The sequence below is a fragment of the Apodemus sylvaticus genome, chromosome 3, assembly GCF_947179515.1.
Source record: "Apodemus sylvaticus chromosome 3, mApoSyl1.1, whole genome shotgun sequence".
Taxonomy (NCBI): Eukaryota; Metazoa; Chordata; class Mammalia; order Rodentia; family Muridae; genus Apodemus; species Apodemus sylvaticus.
The window spans coordinates 171,483,019-171,503,780 of record NC_067474.1 but is presented as its reverse complement, the minus strand read 5'-3'; the positions used below and the strand labels follow the sequence as shown (position 1 = coordinate 171,503,780).

The following is a 20,762-nucleotide window of genomic DNA, read 5'->3' as shown; positions in this document are numbered from 1 at the left end:
TGACCCCAGGGAGCCAGGCTGGCAGTCACTTACTATGCTGCCTTCCCTTGTGGCTGTCAACGTCCCCTTCTACTTTCCATTAGAAATCATCCTGGGGAACCCTAAACCCTAGGGTGTTTCATGTTGGCTAGAACATCCAATGCTGCTGTAGGCCCTAGAGTGTCAAGCTGCTTAACGAAAGGATGCTGGGTCAGATTGTATCCTGTAGCTTATACTACTCCACATCCTGTCCCCAGGGCAAGGTCTCAGAACAAAGGATCTGGGCCTAGAAACCTACATCTTAGTCTGACAGGTTCTTACTCCCCAGCACTTTTCTGAAATATGGCCAAGGGCAGAGAGGGATGTTCTTTGGATGTCACAGGCAAATCATTTGAGGTTTCAACAGATGTCTCTGGCCACAGCCCTTTAGCCAGTGCATAGGGAGATCTATAGAAGTTATAAAACAAGGTATAAAGTCTTAGTAAGTGTTCTATTGCTGTGAAGAGACATCATGACCTCAGCAACTGTTATAAAAGAAATTATTTAATTGGGGCTTGTTTACTGTTTCAGAGGTCTAGTCCATTATCAGAATGGCAGGAAGCATGGTAGCACATAGGCAGACATGGTGCTGGAGGAGGAGCTAAGAGTTCTACATCCAAATCCACAGGTGGCAGGAAAAAAAAGCCACTGGGCCTGGCTTGAGCTTTTGAGACCCCAATGCCCACCCCCAGAGAGATACTTCCTCCAATAAAGTCACACCTCCAAATCCCTCAAGTAGTGCCATTCCCTGATGACTAAGCATTCAAGTATGTAAGGCTAGGGGGCACTAGGAAGGCATTCTTATTTAAACTATCTGGCAGGACTTCTAGAATCCCTATGCTCTCATTTGGCACTCTTTACCCAGTTCTACCTCTAGTCAGCAGACAAAGATCTATACATCTACACATAGCCAGGTAGAGGGTTCTGCTTTCTCCAAGGGTGAGTTAGATCCATAAACTGTTAGTGGCTTCCTCAAAGCCTAGTGATTCGTGTAGTCTTATCTGAAGAACCATGCCATGCTTGATTGGCACTTTCTACCTCAAGTTCTAAGGAGCTGGGTCATCTCTTCAAGCAAGACAGTATCCTGAAATGGGAGGGGTTACACGTGGAACAGGTTCTGGTCAAGGAAACATGAGGGGATGGGTTGTGTGTATTGCCAGTTCCACCAGACAACAGTAGGTTCTAAATATTGCTGAGGGATTCCTCTTCCCCTCCCTGACTCCTTGTCCCCTGAACATGGCAATGGAGTAGTTAGGCCCCACACACTGAATAGATGACAATAAAGCTAGAGGGGAGAAAATCTAGTCTAATTTAACTAGTCCAACTTTGAATTGCTGCTGCTACCAGAGTCACTGGTTCAAGTCTGGGAAAGCAAGTTCATAACACTGTAACATCAGATATGTGCCTGATGTCAAAGAAGATGCTAGACACCTTTAGATCATACACGGAGAGTGGCACTGGTAATTAGGTGGCACCTTCTTCTACAGGAGCGCATGGCCAATGCCACCAGTCATACTAGCAGCTCACAGACATAGTTTCTGGAGTCTTGGAAGAGCAAAGACAGGCCTGCTGACCAGCATGACCTCACAAGCCCAATGGGACAAGAGACCTGAAGTGTTCAGAGGAGGTGGCCCCATGGGTAAACATTTTGAGTTTCCCAGCCTGAAAGGTAGCTGGATGGAAGTCTGTCCCTGGGAGACAAGATTCTGCTGGCTTCTGGAATCAGAAAACCCAGGACACTCAATTCTACAACTTTGAGAAATATGTTCCTTGAGGTCAGCAGCTAAATTAGCAGGCTGACACTAGAGCAACCTATCTCTGGTACCAGTTTCCAGGTTGTGTTTTCTCCACTGTTGGAACCTTGGTTTCACTCTTCTTAGCTCAGTGGTGATGGAGAGTCCTGTCTACTATGGGCTCCAGTGGGTGGGCTCCAGAAGTTTTGATCATTTGGATTAGGCCTGTGTTATAGCTGTTACAGATGCTGTTACTTCTATGAGGCACAGAACCCACATGACTTGCTCTTGAGTCCTCAGTCACAGATGGTTACTCCTGTTAAACCACACAGTGAAGATTTCATGGCATGGAGGTTAGCATCCCCCTAGCATTTGTACGTGTCTGTCATTGGGAGTCAATTCTGGCATATCTTAAGGCCCAGGCCCTCTGTGTAGTAAACTCACTGGAGGGGAGCCTTGGGTCTCCACTGCTGTACTGTGAAGTCTCAGTTGACCTCTAGGTCAGACGTTGCTGATGTGGGCCTCCACTGTGGAGAAGGCAGAAGGATCCCTATTCTTGTCTGGGTGCTGCTCACGCCTGATGTATCTTGGCTTCCTCACTGAAATGGGGTCAAAGACAAGCTGAGTCAGAGATAGGCAAGTTCAGGTCTTTGCCTACACTGTTGGCTCTCAGGAGCATATTGAACAGCCACAGGGCACAAAGCCCATGTGTGCTGTTTATTCTAACAAAGTGATGCTCATCAGGCTCCACTTGTACAAAGGCAGTTTCTTCTAATGGAGGCTTCCATGAGCTCAGCTATTTCCTATTGCCGCCCACCAAGACCCCACACCCTGGGCCTGTATTAGAGCCCAGCTATTCCTCAAGATAAAAGCACAGATCATACTTGCATTATGCACTACAGGGAGTTAGATAGCACCTTTTAAAGACAAGACTGCACCCTGAGCTTTGAAGCCCATGAACATAACCTTTCTTTGAAAAAAGGTCTGTGCAGATTCTATTAGGATAGCAGGTGAGATCACCCTAGATTAATCAGGTAGGCTTTGAACCCAATGACTAGTATCCTCTTCAGAAGGAAAGAGAGACATGTCTGATGTGGCCACAAGCCACATGAGGTATGAGATACTAGGAGCTGGAAGAGACACAAGGGATTCCTTGAAATGCATCTTTTTCACACTAACATCCTGATTTCTAATGTCTGGCTCATAGAACTATCAAGGGATACAGTTTTGTTACAGTGGCCAGGGTGTATATTTGTTGCAGTCACTAACTATAGTGCTACAGGTCCCTAACAATACCTGTAAGGTTCTCAGGGACAAGGCTGCTTTGGAGAACTTGAAACAGGTATTAATTGGAACAAGGTATGTCTAACTTCATCAAGGATCTACTTTATTTTCAACAGAGAGAAACAGTGTCACTGGTTCTCTATTCTAGACCACTGTACAAGAAAGACAATGAGACAAGAAAGAAGTTAAGTAAATCTGCTCTGGGGCTTGTAGCTGTGGAACCTCTCTGTTCATGGTCTCTTCTATATACTGAGTTACAAACACTCAGATAGGCCTGACGGGGGAAAAAGCTCAAGAACTGACCTGTTCCTTGCAGCTGTCAAGCAGAGCTATCCTTGGACATGACTAGAGAAGCAGGGAGTTTGGCCCTATGCTGAGAAGACAGCATGGAAACCATGTGGGTTGGTAAGAAAGAAGAGTAGTGCCCACTGAACACCTATCCTTTTCTCTGCCTCATAGAGCAATCTACTTAGACTATCTGAAGGTCATCAGGTCCTAGAGAGGGACCTTTATATGTAGGGATAAAACCATAGAATAGACTATGAAGATGGCCCACAGTAAGACCCTTCCACCCAACTCCCATAACATGCTGCAGCCTGTACCTGAAGACTGTGGCAGGGGGACCATTGCAGCCTTGAAAAGAGAAAGGCAGAGTGAGACTTGGATGGCCTGGCACAGGTACACACAACCCAGGTTCTCAGCCTAGTTTGATAGGTTACTTACTGTTTCACCAGGCTGCAGGACAGGGGCTGGGGAAGAAAATGGAGTGTCACTCTGCTGCCCAGCAGCTGCCTCAGCTCTGAGTGCCCTAAGCACCCTGAGCCTGGACAGCTGCTCAGCCACATTTCTTACCTGGGGAACTCTAAGCAGAAGGGCCCAGCCTTACATCCTCAGCTGCAATACCATCCAAAGGCACTCTGTGTTGATGAGTGTGAGCACAGTGGTATCCGGACACAGTGGAGTCCCTGTGCCTGCTCTGTACCTGTTGGGGACCCCCTAGGCCCTGAGTGGGTTAGACTTTAGATAGTACCTGTAGGCAGGTAGAAATTCAGCCAAAGAGGGAAGTACCTCTGTCTCTCCTGTAGAAAACTTCAGGAAGCTTACTGGAGCGCTTGAGGTAGAAGAACCCAGCCACAGAGAGGATGAGGCCTGTGCTGATGAAGAGTGTCCCCAGGAAGAGGGAAGCTGCCACGTGAGGACCCCCTGCAGACAAACCAACAGCTGGCAGGAGAGCCTGGGTTTAGGGAAATAGATATCTAGTGCTCCTTGCTTAACTCAACCATTTCCCAAACATACCTGAGTCCCTACTAGGTGCCAGCCACAGGTCAGAGCCATCATGAGCCTAACACATCTAGCCACAAGATAAAGGATAATTCCTGCCTCTAGATGTATAAGGTCCTGGACTCTCTCCATTAGACTGGCCTCAGCCTCTTGGAGTGACAGTCAAAACTCCAGCCTCGGCAGTAGGCATGTCTACTATACCTGCTTTCTGATACATGCAGTTGCCTTCTGCTCATCTCCATTTGTTTGGGGTCAATATATACTAGGGGCTTCATAGTTGACAGAACAAAGCAACTGCCAGCTATGGGAAGTGCTGTCCATTACTGTTGTAGGATGAGTTAAGGTTAGAGTGATGTGTCCCTAAAGTGACTGTTACTTCAGAAGAGGCAGTTTTCTGTTGGAGCTCTGTCTAGCTCCCTGACATATGAAGTTCCTCTGCCTTGGGCATATTCTCTCAAGTAGCACCAGACCCTGACCATTCTCTTGCCTGCCTGACCACACTGATAACCCAGACACATCCCTCTACCCCTTACTCCTTAGACCTTCATTTAAGGTGAACTTGAAGGTGCTAGAGATCCAAGCATCAGGTGATAGGGCCTGTCCTTTCCTTGAAAACAGATCAGAAGGTATGGCCTATGTGTTTGTAGTCTCATCTGATACCTACATCCTATAAGAGCAAGTTGGGATGGGGCAATGCAATGCCCAGAGCCTGGGGGTCACGGTGGACATGGAATGAGGCAAAGGCTGAGTGTAAGTGGGTAGCAGTGAGGGCTGTTATTAAATAACTGAAGCTCTTTGGAAACCATGAAGTATTTTCCTCTTATGGCATCCCAACACATGCCCATACTTAAGCTAAATGACCCCAGGCCCAGGGGATGCTAGACTCTCTCCAGCCCTCTTCCTTAACCAGAATTCATTACAGAAAATACTTGACTTCAGGAATGGCACTGGTACCAGTACTAACTCTAATGATGTACCCCAGCTCCAGCCCCAGGTCACAGACAGAGCCACCGTTCTGGACTTATGAGCTAAGAGACTTACCAAAATGTGGCTGTCCAGGTGTCCCTGTGCTTCTGTTCATGGGAAACTGCATGCCCCGGCCAGTGACTGTGGGAGAGCAAAACTGAGGGGAGGCCAGGCCATGCCTGAGACCCTACTGAGGCCTCCACATATAGCCCTAAAGGGACATCTTAGAGATGAGAGAGCAAGGAACAGTTCACACCCACAGCTATCCTCAGTAAACAAAACACTCAGGGAGGGATTGAAGGGGCTGCTCACTGATAAACAATACTCCTGGGCAAGGTAAATATTGTCTTTGTGGCTGGAGAAGACAACTACAGTAGTTCCCTTGGTTTCTCCCCAAATTGGACAGGAGGACCCCTGTGAAGTCTGGGGGAACTAGGACAGATAGCTTGGAGAAGACATACGAATTCTGCACTCAGAGCCATTATATGTCGGGAGGGTCCCATTCCAGCACCGGACACAGCTAGCACTCCCATCTGCATTCCAGTGCCTGTAGCAACCTGCACCAGAAGGAGACAGGAGTTTTCAGCAAAAGTAAGTCAGGATCATCTCATTGTCTCTGTAAGCTTTTCTGTATTGTGAATTTGTAATTTTCAACTCAAGAACACTAATATGTTGTGGAAGTCTGTGGAGGCACAAGCTCTAATTCCAGAAAAAGAAGTAAACTCAACAGGAAGCATACTGCTCTCAACCAAGTTCCCGTGGTTGTCTGTCACTAAGCCAATCATTTATTTTACTGGATGCCTCAAGAGACTATTTTAAAGTGCTTGGGACATAAACCTAAAATTAATAGGTACTATTTGAAGGTCTTGACTATCCATCAGAAACACTTCCTCCAGGAGACAAGCTTCCTTCCTTGTATAAGTGTAGCTATAAGTATAGCAGTGTGCCCTTACTTAGGTCTCTACATGGGGCATATATAGATAGGTTTGTTGTCCCTGTCCCATTTCCTTGAGTCTCTGTAGCAGGATCAAGCCAAATTTCTATCGCAGATTGGTACTGACCAAAGCTGTACCTTCATGCTTGGCGTGATCCAGCTTGCACTGGCTAGTGATTTGTGGACAGCTGTTTCCCCTCTAATGAGGGCATCCTGAAGACTATCTTATGCCTTTACTTCTAATAACCCCAACAAAGAAGATGAGCAAATATGTTTCATATATGTTGACTGGGTACTAGAAGCCAAAGATATATAATGAGCAGTATATAGAGCTAAACCATGGGTCACTGAAACATTGTAACAGTAAATGTTACAATTTTTGATGGGTTGAGATGAGTCAGAAGCCTTTCTGTGGTAGCAGAGATAGTATAAAGAACAATGGATAATTGGTCTAAGAGGGACATCAGCCCATTTTAGCTCTAACAATGCTGTGAGCAAATGACCACACAGGAACAAAGCCCAACTACTCAATTCTACTTGGGTGGAAGAGTCCTGCTCAAATATGAAATCATAAAATGAGGAATAGGTCTCCTACAGGAATAGGTCTAACTTTCCTCCTCTCATCAATTCAAGGCATGAGTAGATCTCATTCAAAGTATGTGGCAAGACCAAGGAACATGGGGTACTCAGTACAAAACCTAGTACAAAAACTGAGATTCTCAGCAGGTGTCATAGTGCATGCCTTCAATTCCAGCCCTTGAGAAACAAAGGCAAGTGGTTCTCTAGGAAATCCAGGCCAGCCAGAGTTACATAGTGAAAACTGGAAGCAAAAAATAAATAAATAAAAACCCAAAACAAACAAAAAAGTGAGATCATCCCTAGAATAATCCCTTTTACTAATTTTCTGTGTTGAGATGCAGCTAAGTCTATCAAGGGCTGCTGCTGGATTGCTAAATTGTATGTAGGGAAAGAGGGTGGCCAGAGAGTCTTGTGGTAGCCCTGAAAGCTCCTGTGCCTTCCTACACAAACTTGGTTATCTCCATTCCTGTACCTATGCCCAGAGCCATCTTGGACTTTAAAAAAGAAACCCAGGAAAGTTCAACTGCTGTAACTTTAGGTTGGAGAGCTGATGAAGGTCCTTTGGCATCCTTCCTTTTCTCTGATCACCACAGAACAATGTCCTTTTCCCTCTGTCACCACACTCATCCTTGACCCTCACCCCACTCCAGCCTCACCATTCTGTCCATGTCTTCTCACACAACACCTGACCAATGTTTTGAGGTGCTTGCTTCCCTGAGCAGTCCCTCTGGGTTCATGTAGTCTTGAGTGTAATGTAAAGGAGCGTCCCTTGAGAGATAAAGGGATAGGTCTGGGTCATTCTAGTCTAAAACAAACAACAGCCTCAGGACAGGTCAAGATAGTGGGTGGCCTTGACATCTCACTTGTATCTTCCTATCCAGGATGCCCCTATCTGCTTTCTCTCACCAGCTCTGAACTTTCTTAGCTGCTTTCAGAAAGCCCTACCTTCATAGCCTCCTAGAATCTTTTGTCGGTCAGGGACTTCACTTCTGGCATGCTAACACTGAGGCTGGATTGTACTTTGTAGTGGAGTCATCCTGTGTACTGAGGATAGTGAACAGTACTCTGGCCTCACCACCAGATGCTAGAAACATCATCCTGAACTCATTTAGCACTAGTTGTGATGACCAAAAATGCCTTCAAACATTGCTGGATATCCCTGGGTCAAAATAACCCATGAGGCGCTGGAGAGATGGCTCAGCCCTTAAGTGCACTTGCTGTTCCTAAAGAAATCCCAGGTTTGGTTCTGAGCATCCACATGGAATCACACCGTCATCCATAACTCTAGTTCTAGAGGATCTTATACCTTCTGGCCTTTTAAGGGTACCAGGTATGCATGTGTTGTACATACATACACACATGGGCAAACAGTCACACATAAAAGTAAATAAATCTAAAAAAAGATACTTCCAAAAGCTGCTCAGTTCCTGGAAGCACTGTCCTGGCTTAGTCTCCTCTGAACCCTGTGCTGCTTCTTCTTCCTCTTCCACCTCCTCCTCTGAACCTTTTCCTCCCCGTGCCTTAGCCCTTTACAGAGCAACAGTCCCCAATAGGGTCCTTGCATGGACTAGACAAAGGTGTGATTAGGTTGCTTTAGAAGAGTGCCCAGGTAGGTAGGCCTTCTTTGCACAATGCCACAGCCAAGTTCTTCCATCCCCCCATGAGGAGTAAAAAACATCCAGGAATGCTGGTGGTGTGAATAGTCTGCTGTGTATACTTGTAACCATGATGCTTACCTGGGCCACATAGACCTGTACCTAGACAGGTAGCATTGAAGTCTACCACATCCATACAACACTCAGGTTGCTGGGCCTAGAGGAGAGACATCAGTGAGACAGGTTGGTAAGTACCTAGCTCATGTCAAGGACAGCATTGGTTCTTTCTTTCTTTCTTTCTTTCTTTCTTTCTTTCTTTCTTTCTTTCTTTCTTTCTTTCTTTCTTTCTTTCTTTCTTTCTTTCTCTCTCTCTCTCTCTCTCTCTCTCTCTCTCTCTCTCTCTCTCTCTCTCTCTCTCTCTCTCTTTCTTTTTTGGTTTTTCGAGACACGGTTTCTTAGTCCTGGGTGTCCTGGAACTCACTCTGTAGACCAGGCTGGCCTCGAACTCATTAACCCATCTGCCTCTGCCTCCCAAGTGCTGGGATTAAAGGCATGCACCACCACCGCCTGACTTGGTCTTAACAGAGCTTTATCTGTCTCATCACCCACAACCCCCAAACTCTCTAGGGTTAAGTGACATCCCTTCAATAAGTGAGTATTCCTACTCCACTCCTACTGCAGCCTATGTTGGCAGAGCACAAGGAAAACTCCAGCCCTAGACATAGAGATAAAACCTAGGAGTTACGAGTACAAACAGGTTGGGGTTACCTACCTATCTATCTATAAGCATCTGGACTACATTCTTGTTACGTCATATGAAACACTATCCAACAGGTCCTTCTCCCATCTGCTCTAGGTCTAGACTGTGCAAAGTCTATGACCAGTGACTATTTGATGACTGAATGAGCCACCAAGTATAAGGCTAGAATCGGACCAGGTATGTTCAACAACAGCTACCCAGTTTCCCAAAAGCCTGCAAAAGTATGAACTAATGGATTTATATAAACTGGCCTAAGGTCTAGGCTTTGGACAGTCTGGCATTGTGTGGCACAAAACAAACCGCCCTAAAATAGAATATTTAGATACTGGAGAGAGCTCAGAAGGAAGTCTTTGACTATCTACTGTCTTTTATCTGCAAAGATAGGATAAGGCTCTCATAAGGCAGTGCCCTCCCTGTATTGAAAGGGCAACCCCTAGTCTCTGAAGCCACGGGACAAGAATCTGAACAACAGCTTGGTTAGGTTCCTAGTTAATGACCAGATCATACCCTCTGTCCAATCACACTTTCCCAAGCCCCAACATAAATATACAGGTATCCCTATTTCTTTATAGAAGTCCTCAAGAAATTTAAAACTTATATTGTTTGCCTTTTCTCTGTTTTTAATTTCTAAAATTTACTTATTAGTATTATTTTATTTTGAGACAAGGTTTCTTTCATTATATAGCTTTGGCTGGCTTGGAACTCACTGTGTAGGCCAGGGTGGCCTCAAACTCATAGAGATCCACCTGCCTCTACCTACTGAGTGCTAGGATTAAAGGCATATGCCTTGATAATCAGATGTTTCATTTATTGTTATTATTGTGTGTGCATATGAGTAGGGGCATGAACATGGAGGTCAGAGGACAACTTTTTGGAATCCTTTAACTGTGGGTTCCAGGAATCAAACTCATCAGGCTTGGCAGCATGTGCCCTTACCTGCTAAGGCATCATGTTGACCCTGTTTATTTTTGTTTTTAAGACAGGGTTCCAGTCAGGCAGTGGCATGCCTTTAAATGCCAGTACTCCAGATCTCTGAGTTTGAGGATAGCCTGGTCTACAGAGCAAATTTCAGGACAGAGAAACCCTATTGAAAGAAAGGGGTGGGGGGAGGAAAAGACAAGAGAGAGAGAGAGAGAGAGAGAGAGAGAGAGAGAGAGAGAGAGAGAGAGAGAAGAAGAAGGAGGAGGAGGAGGAGGAGGAGGAGGAGGAGGAGGAAGGAAGGAAGGAAGGAAGGAAGGAAGGAAGGAAGGAAGGAAGGAAGGAAGGAAGGAAGGAAGGAAGGAAGGAAGGAAGGAAGGAAGGAAGGAAGGAAGGAAGGAAGGAAGGAAGGAAGGAAGGAAGGAAGGAAAAGACAAAACAAGGAGGGAAGGGAAGGGGAGGGGAGGGAAAGGAAGGGGAAGGGAAGGGAGGGGAGGGGAGGGAAGGGAAGGGAGGGGAAGGGAAGGGAGGGGAGAAAGGCAAACAGACAACAGACAAGGATCCATTATGTAGGCAAGTCCTACTATCTTGCTGTGGGATAGGACTACAGGTTTGCATAACCATACCTGGTACTTCCATTTTTCTGGCCTGAGCTTGGTAATAGAAAGGAATGTCTAGAGGGTAACAGGGACACAGCATGGGAAAGATCAAGGCCCAGTGCCCAAGCCATCCCTTTTATTACCCTTGGGCAAGTCAGTAAGGGATTCCCCATACCATCATCCCCAAACAGTGAGGCCCCCATCCTGCATCACTTGGGAAGCAGAATAATGGCACCCCCATTAAAGATACCAAAGCTCACCCACTGGAATGTCACTGGCTTTGTTCAACTACTTTTGGTGGGAGCTAAGATGTCTGACCATGTGTGCCTACCAGTCACAAGCTCTCCTTAGTAACACCTGAGCAGGCAGCTCTGAGGGTGAGTGTATGGAGACTGTAAGTCAGTTACAGTAAGACTGTCAGTAAGTCTGACAAAGAAACTTCTAGAAAGCAGAACAAAACAGGTGATAGGTAGTTTTCAGGTATCTCTCTAATCCTAGCAGTAGACTCAAAGGGGATTCTACCAGGGTTAGGTTAGTATCAGTGAATCCTAAGTTCAAAGACTGAAATTTTTATGGGGTAAAGACCCATTGTCTATGAGGAGGCTTCAATTTGCCACTGGGCACAGAATTACCTACCTTGTTTTCTGTGGACTTGCTCATGCCACCCATCAGAAGGCCAGCTAGAAGCATGAGACACTGCAGTGCCATGCTGGTGAGCTGACAAGGAGATCTGCAAGATAGAATAGTATGTAAGGAAGAGGTACTAGTAATGGTTGATGGGGCTGAGAGGGACAAAATTGGGAGAACAGGAACAAGGCAGGGAGGGTCCTGGAAGATAAGGCTTTAGTGGAGAGGGTGGAGTAGCTTTTCAGAGAAGTAATATGTAATCAAAGTACCCTTACCTGTCCCTCCAGAATGAGAACTACAGACACCAGCTCCTCACCACCTGGGGACCAGTTGTCAACATAGACAGGACTATGGGGAGCTCATAGGCCTGACCATTACAGTTTTAAGGCTCAAAACTCAGGAATCAAGGTAGGTGGGCAAGGGATAATTGAGTGCCTTGATTGAGAGAGATGACCTGATGCTTCTTCTTAAAAAAACAAAAAACAAAAAAAAACCCCTATGTATCTAAAAATCCATGTTCTCAGGATTCTGAAAGCAAGACCACTTTGTACCTCTCATTTCCCAGGATGTAGACACACACTTGTCCTAGTGAGTTCCTAATCACATGTTACGCACTACTTCACTAGCTTCCTTCTAGGTAGCTAGCTAGGGGTTTGGGGTAACATGGGTTCATTGGGAATTCTCAGTGATATAGTATTCTGACTTTATTTATTATTATTAATTATTAATTATTATTATTTTGGTTTTTTTCGAGACAGGGTTTCTCTGTGTAGCCCTGGCTGACCTGGAACTCACTCTGTAGACCAGGCTGGCCTCGAACTCAGAAATCCACCTGCCTCTGCCTCCCAAGTGCTGGGATTAAAGGCATGCGCCACCACTGCCTGGCTAGTATTCTGCCTTTATGAACTTGGAGAAACAAGAAGATGTAAAACCTTGGTCCAGAGTAATACCCAAGCCTAAAAAATGTACAGGCACAAACCAGACGTGGTAGTACACCCCTTTAATCCAGGTACTCAAGAGACAGAGGCAGTTGAATCTCTGAGTTCCAGGCCAGCCTGGTCTACAGAGTTCCAGGAGAGCTAGGGTTACAGAGAGAAACCATGCCTTGAAAAACCACAAACACAATAAACAAACAAAAAGTGTAGCCACAAGAGGAAGGATCTGGAGAACAAAAAGAGCACAAATATTGTAAGAATATTTAAGCCTTAGAATACTTGGTGCCTGCAAACTTTTGTCTTAGTGCTTATATGCCTCATTGTTAGTATATTAGAGAAAGACATGCACCAAAACCTTGAGGTAACATCAAGTGTACAGTCTTAATTTTTCCTGCTTTTGAGAATAAGGGTTTCATATGTTCTTTGGCTGACTTTGAACTCAATCTGTAACAATACTACTTTTTTTTAAACTTTTTTTAAAAAATTAGCTGGGCGTTGGTGGCCCACACCTGTAATCCCAGCACTCTGGGAGGCAGAGGCAGGCGGATTTCTGAGTTCGAGGCCAGCCTGATCTACAGAGTCAATTCCAGGACAGCCAGTGCTATACAGAGAAACCCTGTCTCGAAAAAAACAAATTCAAAATTCCAAAAAAAACAACAACAAAAAATTATGTATATGGTGTTTGTCTCCATATATGTTAGTATATCATGAAAGCAAGGCCTGGCACCTGCAGAAGCCAGAAAAGACATGAGATCTATTGAAACTAGAGCTACACATTGTAACCGTTACAGTTGCAAGCAGCCCTGTGGGTGGCTACGAATAGAACACAGGTCTTCTGGAAGAGCAGCCAGTGTTTTTTAACTGCTGATCCATCTCTCTCCATCTCTCTCATCTCCTGCTTCTACCACTGAGTGTTGTGATTACAGATATGCACTATAAACTTTGATTTATGAGGGCTGGGGATTGAGCCCAAGACTTTGTGCACACTAAGCAAGCAACTGAGCTACATCCACATCCCTTTTAATTTTTTTTCAAAAATCACTTTATGTATGCGCTTTAACTGTATATATGTATGTATGTTCATCACATGTATGCTTAGTGCCTGCAGGGGCTAGGAGAGGGCATCAGATTCCTGGAAATGGAGTCATAGACAATTGCAAGCTAGCATGTGGTTAGTAAAATTCCAACCTTTGCAAAAACAAGTGCTCTTTACCACTAAGCCATATCTCCAGTCTCTTTCGCCCTAAAACCCTTTTACAACAAACCTATGTTAACTCATAAGGTGGTATTTATAAATCAGTCAGTCCAAAATAAGATTTAAGAAAATTTTTTTGTCATAAAGTTATCTCTTAAAAAACAAAAAACTTGGCCAGGTGGTAGTGGTTCACAACTTGAATCCCAACACGATTGTATTAGTTCAAGATTAGTTTGGTCAGCTGGGCGGTAGTGGCGCACGCCTGTAATCCCAGCACTCTGGGAGGCAGAGGCAGGCGGATTTCTGAGTTCGAGGTCAGCCTGGTCTACAGAGTGAGTTCCAGGACAGCTAGGACTATGCAGAGAAACCCTGTCTTGAAAAAAGCAAATCCAAAAAAAAAAAAAAAAAAAAAAAAGATTAGTTTGGTCTACAGAGCAAGTTCCAGAACAACCAAGACTACATAAAGAAACCCTGTCTTGAAAAATCAAACAAACAATAACAACAAAAAATTAACTGGGTATGGTTTGGTCTACCTAGTGAATCTCATGATATCCAGAACTACATAGTAGGTTTCTCAAAAAACAAAACCAGGACTGGAGAAATGGCTGAGTGGTTCCCAAAGGGCCTAGATTCAATTCCTATCATCCATATACATAGCAGCTGTCTGTAATTTCAATTCCAGGGGGTAAGGCTTCTGAGGGCACTGCATGCATGTGGTACATAGACATGCATGCAAGCAAAACACCCAATCACATTAAAGGAAAATAAAACTTTAAACAAACAAAGTTAACTCTTAAGAGACTAAAGATCGGGACTGAAGAGATGGCTCTGTGGTTAAGAGCACTGATTGCTCTTCCAAAGGTCCTGAGTTCAAATCCCAGCATCCACATGGTGGCTCACGACCATCTGTAATGAGATCTGATACCCTCTTCTAGAATGTCTGAATACAGCTACAGTGTACTTACATATAATAATAAATAAATCTTGAAAAAATATAAATTTTAAGAGACTAAAGATCTAGCTCAGTTGGTAAAGTGCTTATATAGCATAAACAAAGCCCTGAGTTTTCTTTCCATTATCACATGAGTTGGTGTGGTGGTATACACCTGTAATCCAAACACTTGGTGGCATAGCTACATAGTAAGTTCAAGAGCAACCTGAGACACCATGAGATCTTGTCTCAAAATAATAAAATAATAATAATAGTTACCTCTATGAAGACTTTTTACTTAGCAGAGGCCCCTGAAGCACTGAAATAGCAGGCAAGCTGGGCATCTCCTGTTCTGGAACAATAGTAGTCTGAGCTTCCTAGAGAGAGAATTCTAAGAGAATGTAGAGAAGTTTCAGTTTGAGGCTAAAAATGAGGTATTACACTCTCTGGCCTAGGTCAGTAGGAAGCCCCACTTGAGGAATTAAGCGGGTCCACATGACCCTTAGGGGTTCAGGATGATATAGTCTAGTCCTATCAGCAGGGGAAGTGGGAATTTGTACTGTAATTCACTTTATACTGGATTTAAGCCAGGATTGTCAAGGCAATGACCACACTGCTCAGGCCTGCAGGAGTTATCTGTGAAGCCTTATCCAGAGACTTTCTGGCACTCATTAGTACATGCTTTTTGCTTCAGTAATGCATGCTGAGTTTCAAAATTCTGTCCTTGGCTTAACTCTTCTTTCTAAGGTATGAAATCTTCTTAGATACGTATTTACATTGTGGATGGGCCTGGTGCTGTTCTTGTGAGTCAATCCCCTAATGAATAAAGGAGTCAATCACTGGGCGAGTGGGCGGGACTTCCAGGTTGGACTGGAGGAAGAGAGGAAGCAGGAGAGTTTTGCTTCCTTTTGGAACCGGGACAACAGAGGGTAAGATGTAGCTGCTAGAGTTTCCTAGTATCATAGTCTGGCAATCCCTCAACTATAGGATGTAATCAAATTTCAACTTTTCTGTGAATTTACGATTTGCTCACCCATAGACCTGCCCTGGAGGAAAACTCCCAGGTGTTAAATAGACCCTTCTGCTCTGTCTGACAAGAGCATCCCTAAGCTGAGTTGTCAAGTAAAAAAAGGTCCAACATTTTAATCAACACTGCCATTTGTTATGTGTCCACAGTACTAAAGCATAATTTCCACACAATAACCAACATGTACTTCAAATAGACAAGTCATGGGGCTCTGAAAAATTTGTACCTATGAGGCCACCACTGCAGCAAAAAAGCTATCAGTATTGGAGCCTTCTATGAGCTCCCCCACCCTGCCCCTTCCTCAACCTACAGCTCCAGGCAACCAAGCTGACCTTGTTATTGCAAAGCAGTCTATAATTTCATATAAATAGAACATACAATATAAATGGTTCCTTTCATTCAGTACTAAGCATCTTTAGGTGTACTTTGTTATGTGAGTTCTGTTCATTCTATGTGATTGTTATGAGGCTATACCTCATTTCCTTTACCTATCATCTGCTAACAGGTTCCTGAGCTGATTCTATTTGGAAATCACAGGGCCTTGAGCACACACTATGTGAACCTGTATTTCTATTTCTCATAGGTAAATACCAAGGAATTTGTGTTGGATCAGAGAGGTATGTTTGATTTGTCAAACTTTTAGTAGTACCTCTTTCCCACCAGTGAACCAGAAGAGCTCAAGGTGTTGCATCCTCACCAGTATCTGATAATGTACTGGTAGGCACCTAGTGGTATCTTACATTATCAGCATTCCTCTGAGCAGTAATGGCTGGCATCTTTTCATATTAGTCAGAGAGTGCCCTATTGAACTGTCTTTTCTCATATTTTGTGTTTTAATTGGATTATCTTCCAATTAGATATGGCAGTTCTGTAACATGTACTTATTCAGTGTGTGTGTATGAGTATGCACATACATGCCATGAAACACATACATGTATGTGGAGATCAGAGGACAGTCAGTTCTCTTATCATGTGGGTTCCAGAGATCAAATTCAGGTTGTCAGCCTTGGCTGTAAACCCCTTTATCCACTGAGCCATCCCACTGGTTCAGCCATTCTGAATATAATTTTTTAAGTTTTTGATTATTGGGAATCGGTTCTCTTTCACTATGTGGGTCCTATATATACTTTTCTATTGTGTGTGTGGTGTATATACATGCTTAGAAGTGTGTGTGCACCATAAGTCAGCATTAATTACTCTCCATCTTATTTTGGTATTTTGTGTGGTGCATGTGTGTATGGGTTCACTCTCTCATAGCACATGTGGTATTCAGAGACAGACGACAAGTGTCTTCCTCTATCACTCTCCACCATGTTTTTGTTTGTTTTGGAGACAGGTGTATCTACATAATCTTGGCTGTCCTAGAACTAGCTGTGAAGACCAGCTGGCCTTGAACTCACAGATTCCCCTGCCTCTGCTTCTTGGGTGCTGGAATTAAAGGCAGGTCACTATGCTCAACCCTCCACTATATTTCTTGAGATAGGATCTTTCACTGAACCTGGACCTCATCACTTTTGCTGGATGGTCTGCCTGCCCTGAGGAGCTGCCTGTTTTCCCCTCTAGCCACTCAAACTGGGATGCACACCACCTATTTTTTCAACAGGGACTGGGATTCTGAATTCAGGCTCTCATGCTTACACATGCATTTTACCCTCTCAGCCATCTACCCAGTCCCCATCCACTGTATATTTTGAAACAGGCTCTTTCATTGAACCTGGAGCTCACTGATTCAGTACAGCTAACTAGTCAATGAGCTCAAGAACCCACCTGACTCCATTCCTCACATTAATGTGGGCTCTGTGGATACAAACTCAGATCCTCATGCTTGTTCTGCAGGCACTTTTTAACTAGCTATCTTTGCCACACCTTTTTATTTTTGAATTAGGATCTTTATAAAAAGTCCAACCTTTTGTGAAACTCACTACATCACTATGTAGGTCAGGTTGGTCTTCAGTTTCAACTCCTGCTCCTGCCTCCCAAAACTCTAGAATTACAAGCATGTGATTACAGATCATTGTGTGTGCAGTCCTATGTATTTCAGGCTGGTCTCAAACTATGTAGTAGATGATGACTTTCAAATTGATTTTCTTTTGAGATAGATTCTCATCATTAGGATTAATAGCCTTGGATACCACTGAAGATAGATCTCTCCCTGATGTTGGCTGGGTACCACCTCTTATTTCTCCTGTAACTCTAGAAAGGAAAATATCCTAAATGCCCCCTCAGGCATCCAGGTCAAAAGAAGGGAATGCATCTGGCCCTGGGTACTGACATAGCATACTGGCATATGTCAAAGATTAAAAATGTTGCATATAATTACATTCTCTCTTAAAAGATAATCTAGGCTGGGCGGTGGTGGCACACGCCTGTAATCCCAGCACTCTGGGAGGCAGAGGCAGGCGGATTTCTGAGTTCGAGGCCAGCCTGGTCTACAGAGTGAGTTCCAGGACAGCCAGGGCTACACAGAGAAACCCTGTCTCGGAAAAACCAAATCCAAAAAAAAAAAAAAAAAAAAAGATAATCTAGGCCAGACATAGTGGCATACACCTTTAATCCCAGCACTTTCAAGGCAAAGGCTGAAAGATCTTTGTGAGTTGAAGGCCAGCCTGTCTACATAGTGAGATCATGGCTTAACAAATATATATCATACATACATATATATATATATATATATATATATATATATATATATATATATATAAACAGTAAATTTATCTGGTGGTTAAAAAACTGAAAATAAGTATGCTCGGTCCTAAATAGGACATGTATTACAACCTTCCACTCCCCACAGCTTGGGAAGATTGTGGAAGAGAAGACAGAATTTAAAAGCAGAATATGGGGCATATTGTTGTAAACTGCTACCTTGTGAACATTATATAACCATTGCACACATGCACTCACTGCAGCTACAGGTACTTGTATAAGATCAAGCTAACAAGATCAGTTAACCTTCCAACAGACAGTGTTAATTGAACTCAATAGGTCACGAAATAAAAAATAAAAAAGCACCAAGAGTGGAAGCACAGGCTTTTAATCCCCCAGAGGCAGAGGCACAGGGAGAGGGATTCTCAGTTTGAGACTAGCCCAGATACCTACAGAACTCGACCTCCGTCTTCTGCAAGAGCAGCAAGTACTCTTAATTGCTGAGTCATCTCTCCAGCATATAGTTGGATTTTTAAAGAAGACTTAATCTTAATTAGGTAATCACAGGTGTATATATTTATAAACATAAATGCAGGTGCCAGTGGAAGCCAAAAGAGGGAAATGAACCCTAAAGTTGCAGTTACAGGTAATTGTGTGACATGGGTACTGGGATTGGAACTCAAGTTTTCTTGAATACCTGTTATTAACCACTAAGCCATTTCTCCACCCCCTAAGAAATATCCATCAACATCATCATCACCACTATCATCTGGTTTTGTTAAGACAGGGTTTTTTTTTTTTTTTTTTTTTTTTTTTTTTAAATGCATCCCTGACTATCCTGGGCCTGGAACTCAATCGATTTGCCTGCCTCTGCCTCCCAGGTGCTGGAAATGTGTGCCACTATTGCCTGGTAGATATGTTCTTTAAATGAATTACCTTATAGATCCAAGCAAACATGAACCAATGGAAGCCAGCTCTGAAAGGTCGTGAAAGATGCTGCTAGTGGACAAGAGAGCTCACCTAAGATGAGCATAAGCCCATCAAGATATGTGCTTGCTTTGTTCTGGGGAGTATTAAGGCCAGGATACGGAGGTCAAGAAGAGAAACTATCTGCCGTGTTACGGGGCTGCATGCCTTAATCCCAGCTTGGTCTACAGAATGAGTTCCAGGCCAAACTGTCTCAAAAAAGGAAAGAAAAGGAAGGAGGGGGTGGGGGGCTGGGGTAGAGGAATGGGAAAAAAGAGAGGGGAAAAGGGGGAGAGAGGAGAAAGAAAGAAAAGAAACTATGCATAATTCGTATCTATAGTTCCTTCTACAAGCTTCTAAAAATAAACATAAAAAAATTAAAAAACAGATTCAAATTATTGTCTGGCTCTCCACATAGTTACCAAACTATGTTTGTAACCTGGATCAACCTGGTGAAGCCAAGCCACGACTTTCTTGCAAGATTTATAGGAGAAGCAGGGGCTGTAAAGCCAGAGTCCAAACTACTAGAAAGCCCCAGATTCAAATCCTGACCCCACCCCACCTAGGCCACACACATCACCACAAGCACATACATACCCACACACATTAAAAACAAAAACAACCCAGTTTTGCTTTTTTTGTGCACTGCAGTAATACTAAGAAAACCCAATAAGATTACGAGTCAATAAACGCAAGTTAGAAGTTGGCAGGGGTTACATGGTCAAACCCTTTCCCAAAACAACAAAAACAAAATACTTGGCTAAGTTCGACACCATTAAATTTAATAAGCCTATTGAGTTGAGAATTCGGTAAGTTGTGTGGAGAAACTGCAAAGGCCAAAAGCTGAAATGCTTGTAGGATTTGTAATACGCTGAGAATAGTGGTTCTCTCGCAGCGAAGTCCTCAAGAGGACCACATCCCGCGGGAGGACCTCGACCACTTCAAGACACCAACAGACCAACGGAAGTCCCACATCTCCCACGTCCTGCTCCGTTCCGCGCACCTCCGTGCTGCTTACGGTTCATTTTTCCCTTTCAACCTTCCCTCCCTCTATCTGTCCGTTCGCGCAACCACCATGCTCCACTCCCGGCTCCATCCGTACCGCCTCATCACTGACAAAATGGTAGGCAGAGCGGGTAGGCACTGTCCCGCTAGGTCTTGGATTAGTCCCGGAGTCTGGGCTGCCCGGAGCCTTTATGGTGTAGTTGCAACCGCCACCTCTCGTCACACCAGGGCCTTCACTCACCACACAACAGGCGGGTTCCTCTTTCGTACCGGCCGCCTAGCGAACGCCCTGCGAGCGCCCCCTGGGACTTGTAGTCTCTGGTCCTCCCCTGCCCAGGCGTTGGCGAGGGCTGCTTTAGGCAGAAAACTACAACTCCTAACGGCCCCCTCGCCCAAGTGTCCAGGATTCTCTCCTGGCAGCAGGTTTGCATTCGGAGCTCTGATTGGGAAATGTAGTCCAAGAGGAAGAGGAGGAGTAGAGTGGGAAGGAAACGACTACATTCCCCAAAATTCCTAGCTGCGGCCAATCATTGTAGTCCTTGTTGGGTGGCCGGTCACCAGTGCCTGATTTGGTTCTAGGCAAGTCGGAGTATGGGAGTGTAACGTCTTCTAGAGGATCACAAAAAGAATTCACAACTGCCACTCAAGGCTACGGTAGCCTTTGAAATATTTAAATGGCCATAGTTTTTGATTGAGGTGGGGTAGATTCTTCTCAAACTCATTCAGATCTTATGGTTTGATTGGCTAGCCCCATTTCATAGTGAAC

At 44.3% G+C, this 20,762-nt stretch overlaps 1 protein-coding gene across 9 annotated transcripts; it reads right to left on the bottom strand.

The window, feature by feature from the left end:
* Nucleotides 1–504: 504 nt before the first annotated feature.
* On the bottom strand, nucleotides 505–20,444 carry C3H1orf159 (chromosome 3 C1orf159 homolog). 9 transcript variants are annotated; one of them, XR_007977171.1, is made up of 10 exons: nucleotides 20,094–20,231; nucleotides 11,304–11,397; nucleotides 8,532–8,607; nucleotides 5,744–5,839; nucleotides 5,358–5,423; nucleotides 4,104–4,238; nucleotides 3,759–3,784; nucleotides 3,638–3,668; nucleotides 2,196–2,350; nucleotides 505–2,067 (listed from the first exon to the last, which is right to left on the bottom strand). XR_007977171.1 is itself a non-coding variant. In XM_052178439.1 (10 exons), the coding sequence occupies exons 3-10, from the start codon at nucleotides 11,373–11,375 to the stop codon at nucleotides 2,253–2,255; spliced, it is 600 nt and encodes a 199-aa protein (XP_052034399.1). In that variant the 5' UTR covers nucleotides 11,376–11,397; nucleotides 14,635–14,746; nucleotides 20,238–20,444; the 3' UTR covers nucleotides 505–2,252. The 9 variants fall into 9 exon arrangements, 5 of the variants coding, with proteins under 5 accessions (XP_052034399.1, XP_052034398.1, XP_052034400.1 ...); XM_052178439.1 differs by lacking the exon at nucleotides 20,094–20,231 and adding exons at nucleotides 14,635–14,746; nucleotides 20,238–20,444 and having other exon boundaries at nucleotides 505–2,350; XM_052178438.1 differs by adding an exon at nucleotides 14,635–14,746 and having other exon boundaries at nucleotides 505–2,350.
* Nucleotides 20,445–20,762: the final 318 nt, after the last annotated feature.

What these genes read in the sequence shown, in the direction of transcription:
- C3H1orf159 (XM_052178437.1), bottom strand. An exon ending in GCAAGTCCACAGAAAACAAG is followed by an intron (nt 8,608 to 11,303) that starts GTAGGTAATTCT and finishes TCTCTCCTCTAG; the next exon opens with GCCCAGCAACCTGAGTGTTG. An exon ending in CCCCCTGCCACAGTCTTCAG is followed by an intron (nt 2,351 to 3,637) that starts GTACAGGCTGCA and finishes ACCCCATTTCAG; the next exon opens with TGAGGAAGCCAAGATACATC.